General features: G+C 46.1%; 1 protein-coding gene across 4 annotated transcripts in view; it reads left to right on the top strand.

Moving 5' to 3' along the window:
* Nucleotides 1–2,678, top strand: part of STARD13 (StAR related lipid transfer domain containing 13) — a 264,419-nt gene extending 261,741 nt beyond the window's left edge. For 2 of the 4 annotated variants that reach the window (XM_049853068.1, XM_049853066.1), the window contains exon 14: nucleotides 244–2,676. In XM_049853068.1, coding sequence (XP_049709025.1) covers nucleotides 244–361 — 118 coding nt within the window. In that variant the 3' untranslated portion in view covers nucleotides 362–2,676. Of the gene's footprint in view, nucleotides 1–243 lie in introns of all 4 variants that reach the window. The other 2 variants (XM_049853067.1, XM_049853065.1) reach the window with 2 other exon arrangements.
* Nucleotides 2,679–15,037: the final 12,359 nt, after the last annotated feature.

Genomic DNA, 15,037 nt, shown 5'->3' with positions numbered 1-15,037 from the left:
CTGAATCGTCTCCTCTCACCCTGAGGAGCTGGTATCATCCTAGAGCACCTGAGGAGTACTGAAAAGATACAGTAAATACTTGGCAGCGACACAATGGGGTCTCATACCCTCGAGGCGACATGTCCGAGCTGTATGCAAACGTACCAAAAACCAAAGCACGAGGACAGCTCTTGTGTGCCAGGACTGACTATTCTGATTTAGAAAAAGACGTTTCCACTCCCTTTCTGATTTTTCTCCCCACAGGGGTCACTCCCCAGAGTGGTACAACAAAGGCTTTGGACATCTGTGTACAGCGGAAGTTGCCAGGATCAGAAACTCTTTTCAGCCCCTCATTGCTGAGGGTCCAGAAACTAAAATCTGAGTCTTCCCCCAAGTGGGTCATCAAGCTCAGGGAAGAGGAAGTAAAAGCAGACACTTGTGGGACAGCGTGAACATGTGGCAGCAAGAGAGAGATCAGCAGGTGTGCTTCATGCTGAAAATGGACACGCCACACAGTCGGAATGTCCAAGACACAAGAAGGTGTGAGAACTGTTCCTAGCCCTCCTGGAGAAGGCTATATTCCTACTAATATAATATTTTTAAAAATCAGAACATTTATCTATGTTACTTAAAATTAAATAGATTATTCCTTGTGCATTGCCTAATTTGCTATTTAAAGGCTTCCAAGAAGCATATTCTTAACTGTAAATAAATGTATGTACAGCATATGTGTGCATATCTCTATCTTTACTGTATATATGTAAGATACCGATTTTATACAGAGCTGAGCTCTTTGAAAAGCGGCGCTTGACTCAGTGAACCCAGTCCTCATGGAGCTTTTTCCATCATCTCCCCACTGCAATAGACACCAAGCAGTGTCTGCTGCCGACCCCAAGGGGTGAAAATGTCACCTGTCAGTCTGCCTTGATGTCTAACCAAAGATTCGCTAACCAAAGGGAAATAACACTCAAAGGTTCTTGTGTGTCGACTGTGTCACTCGAAAACTGAGAGTGGAGTGTTGAATAAAGTGAAGAAAGGGATATCTTTCTCTAAAAGCAGAGCAGTATGTGAGAAGTTATGACCAAATTTAAGGCTAGGTCACAAGCTGCCACTGGGCCTGGCCAGATGTGGTTTCGGTGAGATTTCAGATTCTGATTGGAGTCAGAGCGAGTGACTGAAACAGATCCAATGTTTCCCCCGAGATTAGAGCTGAATATAATCACCTTTCCGTATTCACAGCCAATAGAACCGCCATGCTTTCTAAAGTCTTCATAGATATGTTTCTTAGGGTTCTTAAATGTTATTCTCTTTGACCAGTGGCCTGTTTGGTCACAATTAATTGATATTTTCGTGTCCATGGATTGCACTGAATCTTCTCTGGATACAAGCAAAGGAAGATAATGGTTATCCAAGAGAACTAGACATATACCTTCAGGGAATTCACATTGTTACATAGGATGCTTTTAAAATATAACTCATTAAAGTCTTGTCATCTGAGAGACAGGGTTTTTGACTAACATAAGACCAAAACTATATTCTTTAAATAGTTTTGGAAAAAAAAATAAACAAGTTTATTAATTCTGTGTTTCTTCGTTAGCTAGCTCAAGCTCCCAATGCATTTGACCCATCTTTATTTATTATTGTACAGACAAAGCAAATCAACTCTCCTAACCAATTGCCAATGGACATAAGTTGTGTTTTTACTGTAACTGAACAACTGCAGAGAGAGAGAAATTATTGTGTTTGGTTTCAGGGAGAGGGTTGTTTTTCGTTTGTTTATGTTTGTTTTGTTTTGGTAGCCACTGACAGAGACTGATAGGATTTAGCAACTGATGTTGGAGGCAAAAAAGAAAAACTTAAGTGTTTTCCATTCTTTTTTATTAAATGGATTTATGTAATTTTTTCTTATCAGCAATGTGCAATTGTTCTATTGAGAGGGATAAAAGTGCTATATATGAGTTCAATATGATGCAAAGAAAATCATACTGTTTGAATTACGTTCTAGGGGGTTTTCATTTCCACACCTACCTAAGAAGGTAACAGCAAACCCATAATTTACTATTTGGGCAATGAGCTGTGAGCAAAATAAATTCACTTCTGCTCTCGCATTTTAAATTTAACCATAACTGCTATATTTCTTTAATTCACATGGATAATTTTGTTAGCAAAACACTGGCCCTGCCCCAGAAATGGGGCTTACATGTTTGGAAAATATAATGTCCACTGTAAGGGTGAAGAGTGTTGTATCACGTACAACAGAGCTTGTCGAACCCTGAAGTGTGTGAGGATCATCCAGGGTCTTGTTAGACTGCAGACTCTGGGGTGGATCTGAGAGTCTGCATTTCTAACGAGCCTCAGGTATCCCTTTGCTGCTGGTTCACGGACCACAGTTTGAGTAGACGGGATTTCAGACTTCCCTTCTCTTCAAATTACCTGACTTTTTTATGCAGAAACTAATCGCATCACGGCTGTGTAACAACCCAGTGCATCTTTTAAAAAAAGAAGGAAATAAAGGGGAAAAAAAGGAAGACAAAGATGCGTCAAGCTTGTTTGTCAAATACCACAGTATTTTATTATTGTTATCTTGCCAATGGAAATAAAATATAATATCGCATTTTATTATTGTATTTATACCTCATGTATTTTTTACCTCAGTTGTTGGCTATCAATCACCAATTGTAAATAAATAACTGCCAAGGCAAATAAATTTCTATACATTAAATATTTCCAATTTCCTACAAAAGACATGTTGATTTTCATGCTTCGTCTCTTAAGTGGAAAACCCACTTCGGGAGACCTCAGCACCACAGCCAACGTCCTCTCCAAAATGTGTGGTTATCAGCTGACACTCACCAGCCCTCAGAGGCCTCACCCCGTGTCTCAGACGGTGAGGTGGTCGGTGGGGACTTCTCCGTGCCGCACACCCGCTGCGTCGCGTCAGCCCCAGCTCGTGGTGCGCCTAGCTGTGTCAGTACAGCTGTGCTCCCTGAGGTTGTCAACAGATGATTGCTCAGAATCTGATCACCAGGCCCTTCTTCTGAGGCACCTCTGGGTGGACTTGAACTTCCAACCTTTCAGTTAGAAGTTGAGCACATTAACTATTTGCACCACCCAGGGACTCCAGAGTTTTTTTTTTTTTTTTTTTGGAGAAGAGGCATTTCATTATTCTTAATTCCAGAGTTATAAAAACACAAAATTTTTATTAGATTTAGTGGACTCTTTAGCTGCATTTCATTGAGTAGAAAAGAAATTGAAACTTTGAAGTGATTTACAACTTCACTGCTAGACCAAGGACAGTAGCCAAGCCCGACTTTTAAAACATAACAAAGGTAGCTCCAAGCTAAGCGAGCAGGAACCCCCAAGCATCCTCAGTTGCAGGCTGCAAAAGCCACAGCAGTCTAAAGGGCATGTTGTTGTGGTGTGCTGTCAGGCTGGTTTGGACTCAGGGCAACCCTGTGTGACAAGGTAGACCTGTCCCATAGGGCTTCCTATCCTGTAATCTTTTTTTTTTTTAACCTAATAAAAGTGGTTTTTATTTTATAGATGAGACGCCCAGAAAAGAAAAAAAGAGTAGTTCAAGGATATCCAGTTAATTATTCCCAGTAATCGGTTTCTAGATCCCTTATTCATGTTTTGGGGCCTTCCGTTAAACAGATAAAGTCAGCATTGCCATCACCATCTCCCCCATCACCATCCACCATCATCATCATTCCCAATGTTCATCATCCCCCATCATCACCACCCCCCATCATTTTCATCATCCCCCATCATCACCATCCCCCATCATCACCATCCCCAATAACTATCCCCCATCATCACCATCCCCCATCACCATCCTCCATCACCATCCCCCATCATCACCATCCACCATCTTCATCATCCCCCATCATCACTATCTTCCATCATCACCATCCCCCATCATCATCACCATCCACCATCATCATCCTCCATCATCATCATCCCCATCTTCATCATCCCCCATCATCACTATCCTCCATCACCATCCCCCATCATCACCATCCCCCATCATTTTCATCATCCCCATCATCACCATCCCCCATCATCATCATCCCCCATCATCACCATCCCCCATCATTATTATCATCCCCATCACCATCCCACATCGTTATCATTATCCCCCATCATCACCATCCCCCAACTTCACCATCCCACATCATTATCATTATCCCCCATCATCACCATCCCCACTGTAACTTCGGATGTAATCCTATCTGGAAATGAGGTTTTTTTATGTTAATGAGGCCCTCTCAGTGTGTGTGGTAAACTTAGTCACTCCTGAGTGGTACGAGGAGCAGAACTGACACAGAGATATGCAAGCACAAATGGAGGAAGACAAAGGCCACCCCACATGATGACAGGCTGTAGTCTTTACGGGAATAGGTCTCCAGGTCTTTTCTCCTGCGGAGCCGCTGGGTGGCTTTGACCTTTCATTAAGCAGCCATTCTCTTAACCACCAGGGCTCCTTATAGAGCACACACCCACCAAGAATTGTTCAATCTGCTTCCTGCTCATCCCATTCATGCTTTCTCCTGTTACTTGAAAGTTTTGCCTTCATAGGCAAAGGAGGAAGGAGCCCTGGTGGCACAGTGGTTAAAGCGCTCAGCTATCAACCAAAAGGTCAGAGGTTTGAACTCACCAACTGCTCTGTGGGAGAAGGATGTGGCAGTCGGTTTCCATAAGGATTTACAGCCTAGGTAACCCTATGGGGCAGTTCTACTCTCTTCTGTAGGGTCGCTGCGAGTCGGAATCCACTTGAGGGCAATGAGTAGGCAAAGGAGGAATTTCATTGACCCGTTCCTTTTTCTATGGGAAGGAAGAGAATGTGGTGATCATTCTAGAAGCCACAGCCCTCAAATGGTGTCCCGGCGACCCTGGATCAATAGAATTAAAACTGGATTCTGAACATTCTTCATGGAATTCTTTGTTACGATACTGTCCTACTTTTTTGATATTTGGCCAGAGAAAAACCGGCTCTGTGACTTCTTCTTGGGAAGGTGATGGACAAAGGACAAAATGACCCCCAGCCGAGTGGACTGCTCTGTGCTGACACGAACACTAAGGCAGCATGTGCTGTCTACACAAGGAATGAAGAAATAAACACCTGACACCACAACCTTGCAATGTTGCAATGCCATGAATCTTCAACAGCTGACGAAGTACAGGTTTTTAATGGTCCTTCCACAGACTAGGAAACCCTGGTGGTGTAGTGGTTAAGTGCTACAGCTGTTAATCAAAAGGTTAGCAGTTCAAATCCACCAGGCGCTCCTTGGAAACTCTATGGGGCAGTTCTGCTCTGTCCTACAGGGTGGTTATGAGTCGGAATCGACTTAACGGCAATGGGTTTTTGGTTCACAGACGAAATCTTTTGTAGTTTTTTTTTTTTTAGGTAACGTTTGTTGTGTGCTGTCAGGTGGATTCAGACTCATAGCAACCCCGTGTGATGGAGTAGAACTGCCCCATAGGGTTTCCTAGGCTGTCGTCTTTACAGGAGCAGATCTCCAGGTCTTCCTGCAGAGCCACTGGGTGGGTTCGAACCCTTTAGGCTAGCAGCCAAACGCAACTGTTTGCACCACCTCCATTCTAATCATTCATTAATTCATCAGGCCACCAAGAAGCCTCTTAGCCCACATCCTCCTCACTTAGCTGAAGCTCAAAATGCCAAGTAACGCTTCTGCTATGAAGCAAGATTTCCTGTATAAAACATACTCATTTGTTGGTGTTGTTAGCTACCATCCAATCAGGCCTGACTCATGATAACCCCACGTACAATGGACTGAAACGCTGCCCAGTCCTACACCATCTCCATGGTCAGTTACTGATGGACCATTGTCATCCATACGGTTTTCACTAATTTTCAGAAGTAGATTGCCAGGCCTTTCTTCCTAGTCTGTCTTAACCTGTAAACTCCACTGAAACCTGTTCCGCATCATAGTAACATGAGAGCCTCCACTGACAGACAGGTGGTGGCTGTGCACAAGGTGCATCGGCTGGGAATCAAACCCGGGTCTCTAGCATGGAGGGTGAGAATTCTACCCTGAACCACCACTGCCCCTATCCAGCTATCTTAGAAGAACAATCTCAGATCGACTCTCAGGCGTAGGCTGTTCTATATCGCTGTATAACTTCGGGCACTGTTTTATGCCCCAAGTAGCTGCCACTTCCCCACTGACGGCTGTAACAGGAGAGGAAGCCTCTGATTTCCAATAAAACAGAAAAGGCCTAATTATGCAAATGATGGTGATATAACACTGTATGGAGCTCATTCATATTAAAATGTCATCAATCACCTGTTCAGCAGGTGGGGTGGCTGATTCAAACTCTTTTGGAAACTGAGGCTGGTAAGGGATTCTGGAACCAAAACCAAAATCAAACCCATTACCATCAAGTCGATTTTAACTGATAGCAACCCTGTAGGACAGAGCAGCCCAACAGGACTTCCAAGGCTATAATCTTTATGGAGGAGCCCTGGTGGTGCAGTGGTTAAGAGCTGTGGCTGCTGACAAGAAGGTTGGCAATTTGAATCTACCAGCTGCTCCTTGGACACCACAGGGGGCAGTTCTATTCTGCCCTATAGGGTCGCCACGAGTCAGAATCAACTTGATGGCAATATTTTAAAAAATCTATACAGAGCGGCTTGTGGGGCGGTCGTACCCCCTCCCCCGACCTTTTGGTTAGCAGCTGAGCACTTAACCGCTGCACCACCAGGGCTCCTGGGCTTTGGAACAAGGTGGTGATAAAGGAGAGACAGCTCAACCCTGAGGTGAGGATAGGAACGTAGAGGAGGGGGCGGAGGAGCCACGCACCTGAGGCACCTTCTTCACAGGACTGCCTCGGCTGGCACTTCAGCTGGTCTGTGGAAACAACAGTGTTGTTTCTTATGAGATAACCCAGGCCAGTGCGAGCAGTGGTGGTTCAGTGGTGGGATTCTCGCCTTCCATGCCAGAGAAACACAACCGTTGTCGTGGAGTTGACTGCGACTCATAGCAACCCTGTAGGACAGAGTAGAACTGCCCCATAGTGTTTCCAAGGAGTGGCTGGTGGATTCGAACCGCTGACCCTTTGGTTAGCAGTGGAGCTCTTAACCACTGCGCCACCAGGGTTTCCAAGACCCAGGTTCAACTCTCCACAATGACCAATGCATCTCGGGCGCAGCCACCACCCAGCTGTCAGTGGGGACTCGCGCGTTGCTGTGATGATGCTGAAGAAGTTTCAGTGGGGCTTCCAGGCTAAGACAGACTAGGAAGAAAGGCCTGACATCTCTTTCTGAAAACTGGCCAATGAAAACCCTGTGGATCACAACAGTAAGGTCTGCAACTGATCACGGGGTGGCCGTGGCGGCATTTTGTTCTGTTTTGCATGGGGTTGTCATGCATCGGGGGCCAATTTGAGGGCAGTTAACAAGGGCAACAACTCAGACTAAGGGAAATTAATGTATGTATGTCTGTGGTTGCTGGGTCGAGTCCGTTCCGACTCATAGCGGCCCTATGTACAACAGAATGAAACACTGCCCGGTCCTGCGCCACCCTCACAATCGTTGTGATGCTTGAGACCATTGTTGCAGACATGTATGACTACCGTGTGATTAAAAGGAGCCCTGGTGGCACAGTGGTGAAAGCACTCGGCTGCTTTGAGCCGAAAGTTGGGTGTTCTGACTCCACCAGCCGCCCCGTGAGAGAGAAACACAGCAGTCTGTCTCTATAAAGATGGCAGCCTTGGAAACCCTATGGGGCGGTGCTACTGTGTCCTTTAGGGTTGCTGTGAGCCGGAATTGACTCAGTGACAAGAGGTTTGGGTTTTTAATTTTTACAGGAGTAGACTGCCAGGTCTTCCTCTCACGGAGCCGCTCGGTGGGTTCGAATCACCAACCTTTTGGTCAGCAGCTGACAGCTTAGCCATCTCTCCACCAGGGCTCCTTTTCCAGCATAAAGCTGGTGGCAGATGTACACCGCACATCGGTGAAAAGGGCAAACACCCGTTGACTCGGTGAAGACGACTCCCGAGCCCTGCCACATTCTAAACAGACGCAGCAGTTGTTCGGCTGCGACACTCACTTTTCAGAAGAACGTGTGGCTGTCCTAATCGTCCCCACAAATCTCAAAGTCCATATTTAACAGAGCCCTACTCGGCGGTGACCCCAAAGTGTCACCCGACAACCCTGAGGACTAGAGTACCATCCAGACTTCAGGTTATTGCATGGTGGCCATCAAGCAGGATATTTTTAATATGAAAAGAAAGGGTTTAAACAATCGTACACACAGCTGCGGCTGCTTTCACAGAACCAGACAGGAATGAGAAGCAGGCCTCCTTTCTCTGAGAAAATAGAAGAACATCCTGTAATTTTATGTTGTTGTTCAAGGATTTGGCAGTGCAAAGAAACACCTCCTAATGTCCCCACATTCCAGAGTCAAGATGTTCTCCAGACATTGGAAAAAGACTGCTCAGCCCAGGCGCCTTTGTTGTTGTTGCTGTTATTGTGGTTGGGTGCTATGGACTCCATTCCAAGTCATGGTGATCCCATGTGACAGAGTAGAACCACCCAATAGGGTTTTCTAGGCTATATTTTTTAGGGGAGCAGATTGCCAGGTCTTTTCTGCCGTGGAGCCACTAGGTGGACTTGAACAGCCAACCTTTGGGTTAGCAGCCAAGCACTTAATCATTGCACCACCAGGTACAGTTGGGTAAAGGCTGAGGCAGGATTCGCTGAGAGAGGATGAGAGAGAGAGAGAGGGAGGATAAAAAGCCCTGTTCTTACTGGAAAGCAGAGCCCAAGTGTCTACACACACAGCCAACAACACACATGGCTTTTGTCTGATTACAGGGGGTGCTTCCTCTTCTTTACAAAGGGCTGTCAGCCCAGCTCCAACGGGACAGTGCCGTTACATAACATAGAACAGCCCACCTCCTCTTACCACTTAAGACAAAGAACAGGCTGTGTTGGTTTGTTTTCTCACTGTGATGAGGCTTTTCAGGACTACCTTGTGTCTGGTCGTGAATTTGGAACATAAACCAATAAAAAAGTCAGGTAAAAAGGATTTCAGAATTATAGAAGAAATCCTCTTTTGGGTTTTATCAACTTCAGTCCCACCCACTGCTGTCAAGTGGATTCCAACTTGTAGCAACCCTATAGGACAGAGTGGGACCGACCCATAGGGTTTCTGTCATGGATTGAATTATGTCCCCCCAGAAATGTGTGTACCCACTTGGCTGGGCCACGATTCCCAGTATTGTGTGGCTGTCCTCCATTTTGTGATTGTAATTTTATGTTAAAGAGGATTAGGGTGGGATTGTAACACCCTTAGCAGGTCTCATCCCTGTAATATAAAAGGAGTTTCCCTGGGGTGTGGCCTTTTATCTTACAAGAGATAGGAAAGGGAAGCAAGCAGAGAGTTGGGGACCTCACACCACCAAGAAAGAAGCACCAGGAGCAGAGCGCGTCCTTTGGACCCAGGGCTCTTGCACAGCGAAGCTCCTAGTCCAGGAGAAGATCGACCAGAGGGACCTTCCACCTAAGCCAACACAGATAAAGCCTCTCCCTGGAGCTGATGCCCTGAATTTGGACTTCCAGCCTTCTAGGCTGTGAGAAAATGAATTTCTCTTTGTTAAAGCCATCCACTTGTGGCGTTTCTGTTACGGCAGCACTAGATGACTGAGACAGTTTCCTGGGCTGCAATCTTTACAGAAACAGACTGCCACGTCTTTCTTCTATGAAGCAGCTGGTGGGTTTGAACCGCCAACCTTCCCGTTAGCAGCCGATTGCTCTAACCACTGCACCACCAGGGCTCCTTTCAACTTCACTAATACGAGCTGAAGTGTTCATTACAGTTAATTACCCTTGGGGCAGCGGTGGTTCAGTGCTGGAATTCTCTCTCTCCACCCAGGAGACCCGGCTTGTATTCCCGGCCAGTGCAGCTCCTGAGCAGCCACCACCCGTCCGTCAGCGGACGCTTGTGTGCTGCTAGGTTGCTGGACAGGCTTCAGCTGAACTTCCAGACTAAGAAGGACTAGGACGAAAGGCCTGGTCATCTACTTCCAAAAGTCACCCGGTGAAAACCATATGGGTCGCAATGGTCTGATCCGCAACCCATCGTGGGGATGGTGCAGGACTGGGCCGTGTTTCATTCCATTGTGCGTGGAGTCACCAGGAGTCGGGGCAACTCGAGAGCCACAAACAGCAGCCACAATGAGATGAGGATGTGAACAAGAAGAGAGGAACCGTGCTGAGATTTTACAGCATTTGGGATTTTATGCAGAGAATTGGTTGTAGCGCGATAGACAGGATGAGGACCAACGGGGGCTGGTGAGGAGCCTCAGAGTAGCAACAGCAGAAATCCATGACCTGCTCTGGGCTGGCGGGATAAAGGAGAAGGAGGTGCCACTGGAGCCCAGGTCAGGTCTCCTGAGAGAGGCCGGCAGCCCCATCCACTGGGTCCTGGCACCACATGGCCACATCACAGCCCAACTGCATCACAGTCCCCGGGGCATCAGCAGTTTTGAAAGCTCCCTAGGTGGTTCCAGGCTGAGAGCCCCTGCTTAAAGAGCCCAGCCAGAATCTCCAACCCTCATGTTGAATCTGCTCCCCACCCACAGGGCAGACGCCAGGAGAACAGCTGAGGCCTAACCACCGCTCCAGGGTCTGGAGCAGATGTCAGAGGCACGTGGATCGGACTGCTGCTCCAACAAACTCGTGGGATGTAAGTCAGGTGTGAGGCTGGAAGGAGGAGTCAGGGAGGTGAGGAAGAGTCAACACTTATTAGACTGACAGTCCCAGGGACAGGAGGCACAGCGCACCATGGGAAGCGCCCAGGACAAGGTAACAGCAAGCTGGAATTGCCAGAGATACTTACATGTGGTAAACAGGGCCAGGTTCTCTAGGTTTCCCGGGCTTCTGGGGATTACGCATTTTGAATAATTCTGTAGGCTCAGGGGTGTAAGTCTGCCCTATCCCCTGGTCACTGGGACAGTGCACAGAGGGCCAGGAGTGGGACAACCTGACAAGGAAAGAGGTTGGAGAGTGGATTTAATCAGCTGCTCAAAAAGGAGAACCGACCTGCCTCCAGCCAGAGCCTTTGAACTGGGTCAAGGCAGCATTTTTTTTTTTTTTTAATTGTGGTTTAAGTCAAAGTTTACAAACCAAGTTAGTCTCTCATATAAAAACTTACATACACCTTGCTATAGACTCCTAGTTGCTCTCCCTCTAATGCGACAGCACACTCCTTCCCTCCACTCTCTGTTTTTGTGTCCACTCCTCCCTCTCATCTCCTCTCCAGACAGGAGCTGCCCACATAGTCTCATGTGTCTACTTGATCCAAAGAGCTCACTCTTCACCAGTATCATTTTCTATCCCATAGTCCAGTCTCCAGAGAGCATTTTAAGAAAATGGTGTCCCAACAGCCAACCTGCCCTAAGTCCCCTGGGAAGGACTATCCAGGGGCTACACCTGATTTATAGAAAACTTTGTTCTATAGGTAACTTTATAAAAATTGCTCTGCAAAAATATTCTATCATGGGATGGAATTGACAACAGCAACTTGAAAGGTTTGATAGGAAGCTTAAAGGGCAGTGAGTTTATGCTAATGGGGGAGGAACAATTCAGAAAAGGAGGGTGACGGTGGTTGAAGAATGTCGTCAATGTCACTGAGTTGTACATGGAGAAATTGTGGAGTTGGCGTATGTTCTGCTGTGTATATTTTTAACAGCAACAATGAAATAAATTATTTTAAAAAGCTATATTAAAACAGCCATATTTTGCTTACTGTTACTGAAAAAATGGATTATTACACTGCGTGCTAATTACAGGAAACCATTATCTGGCTCAGCTGATGAGTAGGGCATTTCGGATATCCACAAATTGTCTAGAGTAGGACAGGCTGCTTAATAACCCTATTAACTTGCTTGGAGTGTTTGCTAATTATCTGCTGAATGAGCTAATCATCAAAGAAAGGGTAATGTTCCCTGTGATATTAGTGTGATTTTGTTTTGTATTTTAATTCTTTGAAAATCGATAAGCCACAATGATACGTAGGACGAATCTCTGTTAACTAGAAACAGACATCTTCACGTGATGGCCTTTTAAATGATGGAGAAAGCATTTGAAGTTTTTGCACAGCCCTAAGGTAATCACTGGAAGGAGCCCTGGTGGCACAGTGGCTAAAGCGCTCAGCTGCTAACATAAAGGTTGGTTGTGCGAACCCACCAGCCGCTCCTCGGGAGAAAGATGTGCCAGTCTGCCTCTGTAAAGACTAGCAAAGCCACTGCGTCAAGTCCATTCCGACTCACAGGGACCTCATAGGGTTTCCAAGGCTGTAATCTCTACGGGCTCTCCCCGATCCCGCAGGCTCCTGGCCAGCTTTCTGGCTTCCTTCATAACCTTCCCTCCTCTTCACTAAACCATTGCAGCCAGGTCCCCAACACGGCTGGACTCTTCCAGCTCTCATCCTGTTGACCTTCTGGCTGAGCAACCCCCACCACGTTTGTTCTGGTGGATTGTCAGATCCATGACAATGGGCACAGACAAATTAAGGACATTTTAGGATGGTACCTGTTTGGTTCCTTTTTCTTCTTGTTGTCTTATACTAATATTTTTCCCTGGCCCTTCCACCTGTCTCAACTGTATCCCATGCCTCCTCTCCAGGTTATCACATTGCATGCAATGAACTACAGTAGTCATCACTATTGTAAGGAGCCCTGGTGGCGCAGTAGTTAAGCGCTCAGCTGCTAACCGAAAGGTCGGCGGTTAGAACTCACCAGCCAATTCTTGGGAAAAAGACCTGACAATCTGCTCCCGTAAAGATTACAACCTAGGAAACCGTATGGAGCAGTTCTACTCTGTCACCCGGGGTCACTGTGCGTGGGGATTGACTCAATGGCACACAGCAACAACAATTTACTATTGCTGCCTCTTAACTGAAATATTATACCTCGAAGCCTTTGAAGTACTTATCAAAGACTCAGAATACCCATAATTTTTTTAACTACACTTTTTTTAAATTAATTTTTATTGTGCTTTAAGTGAAAGTTTACAGATCAAGTCAGTCTCTCATACAAAAATTTATATACGCCTTGTTTTATACTCCTAATTGCTCTCCCCCTAATGAGACAGCACACTCCTTCCCTCTACTTTCTCTCCTTGTGTCCATTTGGCCAGCTTCTGGCCCCTTCTGTCCTCTCATCTCGCCTCCAGACAGGAGATGCCAAGATAGTCTCATGTGTCTCCTTGATCCAAGAAGCTCATTCTTTACCAGTATCATTTTCTATCCAGTCCAATTCCTGTCTGAAGAGTTGGCTTTGGGAATGGTTCCTGTCTTGGGCTAACAGAAGGTCTGGGGACCATGACCTCCGGGGTCCTTCTAGGCTCAATCTGACCATTAAGTCTGGCCTTTTTATGAGAATTTGGGGTCTGCATCCCACTGCTCTCCTGCTCCCTCAGGGGTTCTCTGTTGTGTTTCCTGTAAGGGCAGTCATCGGTTGTGGTGGGGCACCATCTAGTTCTTCTGGTCTCGGGCTGATGTAGTCTCTGGTTTAAGTGATCCTTCCTGTCTCTTGGAAACCCTGGTGGAGTAGTGGTTAAGTGCTATGGCTGCTAACCAAGAGGTCGACAGTTTGAATCCGCCAGGTGCTCCTTGGAAACTCTATTGGGCAGTTGTACTCTGTCCTGTAGGGTCGCTATGAGTCGGAATCGACTTGACGGCAGTGGGTTTGGTTTTGTTTTTCTGTCTTTGGGGCTTATGATTACCTTGAGTCTTTGGTAGTCTTCATCCTTCCCTGCCCCAGGTGGGTTGAGACCAATTGATTCATCTTAGATGGCTGCTTGCTCCAAAGTGGGATGCAGAATGTTTTCATTACAGATTGTATTATGCTAACTGACCTAGATGTCCCCTGGAACCATGGTCCCCAAACCCCCGTTCTTGCTACGCTGGCTTTCAAAGCGTTCAGTTTTTTTCAGGAAACTTCTTTGCTTTTGGCTTAGTCCCGTTGTGTTGACCTCTCCTGAGGATACCCATAATTTAAAAGAAAAAAAAAAGTATAAAACATTCATGTCATAAATACAACCCCCAGGGCCTTGAAACACTCTAGAACTTGCTGTCTAACAAACCCCAAACCGAGCTCGGCTCACACAACCCCGTGTGACAGAGCAGAAGTGCCCCCATAAGGTTTCCAAGCCGCAATCCTTACAGGGGCGGATCACAAGGTCTTTTTCCCTCAGAGCGACTGCGGGGGTTTGAACACTTGCCTTTCAGTTTGCGCTGTTTCGCCACCGGGGCCCTCGCCAACTAATAACTTGGATCTTAATCAGCCAAAGCTTTGATTCACATGTGGCTGCAAATCAAAATTGGCTCAAATGCCTTGGGCGACATTTCTGCCTCAGGCCATGATCAGATAACAATTGCTACAATATTAAAGGGAACCCGAACGTTACGAGCTGATCAGCTCAGACCTAAAGAAGAAAAAAGGACAGCCAGTTCCAGCAGCTTATTAAGGGGCAATGTTCCCACTGCAGAGGATTTATACAGATAAGTCAAGTCATGGAAAATCAATGAGTTTTACCTAAAATAAGCATGTTGAAAAATTACGCTAAAATCAGAAACTCTACAAAGGTTTTTGAATCACATAATAAGTTAATGAGCTTTCAGTTGTTTACCAACTAAATAACAAATAAACGCATTTCTGCGTCCTTAGACTGTTTGAAAAGGTCAGATGGCGCAGCAAGCTGCTAGAGGAACCTTTTCTGTCAAATCGTCTTCAGGATTTTACCAATTCAACATTGGCTCCTAATCCAAGCCGATACCAAAAAAACCCACTGCCGTTGGTCAAACCGAATGAATGGAATCAATACCCATATGAAGTATTAGTATCAAGTAAATGTGAGTATACCAAAGGCTTTACTGAAGGTATTCTATGAGAACATATATTCGAAGTCATAAATAACTAATCATATTAACTGTGATAGTTCCAGGCCTTACGTCGTTGTTGTTAGCCCCGTGGTGTAGACCCCACGCGCAGTGGAATGAAATCCTGCCCAGTCCCAGCCCATCCCCAT

Source organism: Elephas maximus, chromosome 14 (assembly GCF_024166365.1).
Source record: "Elephas maximus indicus isolate mEleMax1 chromosome 14, mEleMax1 primary haplotype, whole genome shotgun sequence".
Lineage (NCBI taxonomy): Eukaryota > Metazoa > Chordata > Mammalia > Proboscidea > Elephantidae > Elephas > Elephas maximus.
The sequence above is the reverse complement of the archived record's forward strand: the minus strand, read 5'-3'. Positions and strand labels throughout refer to the sequence as shown.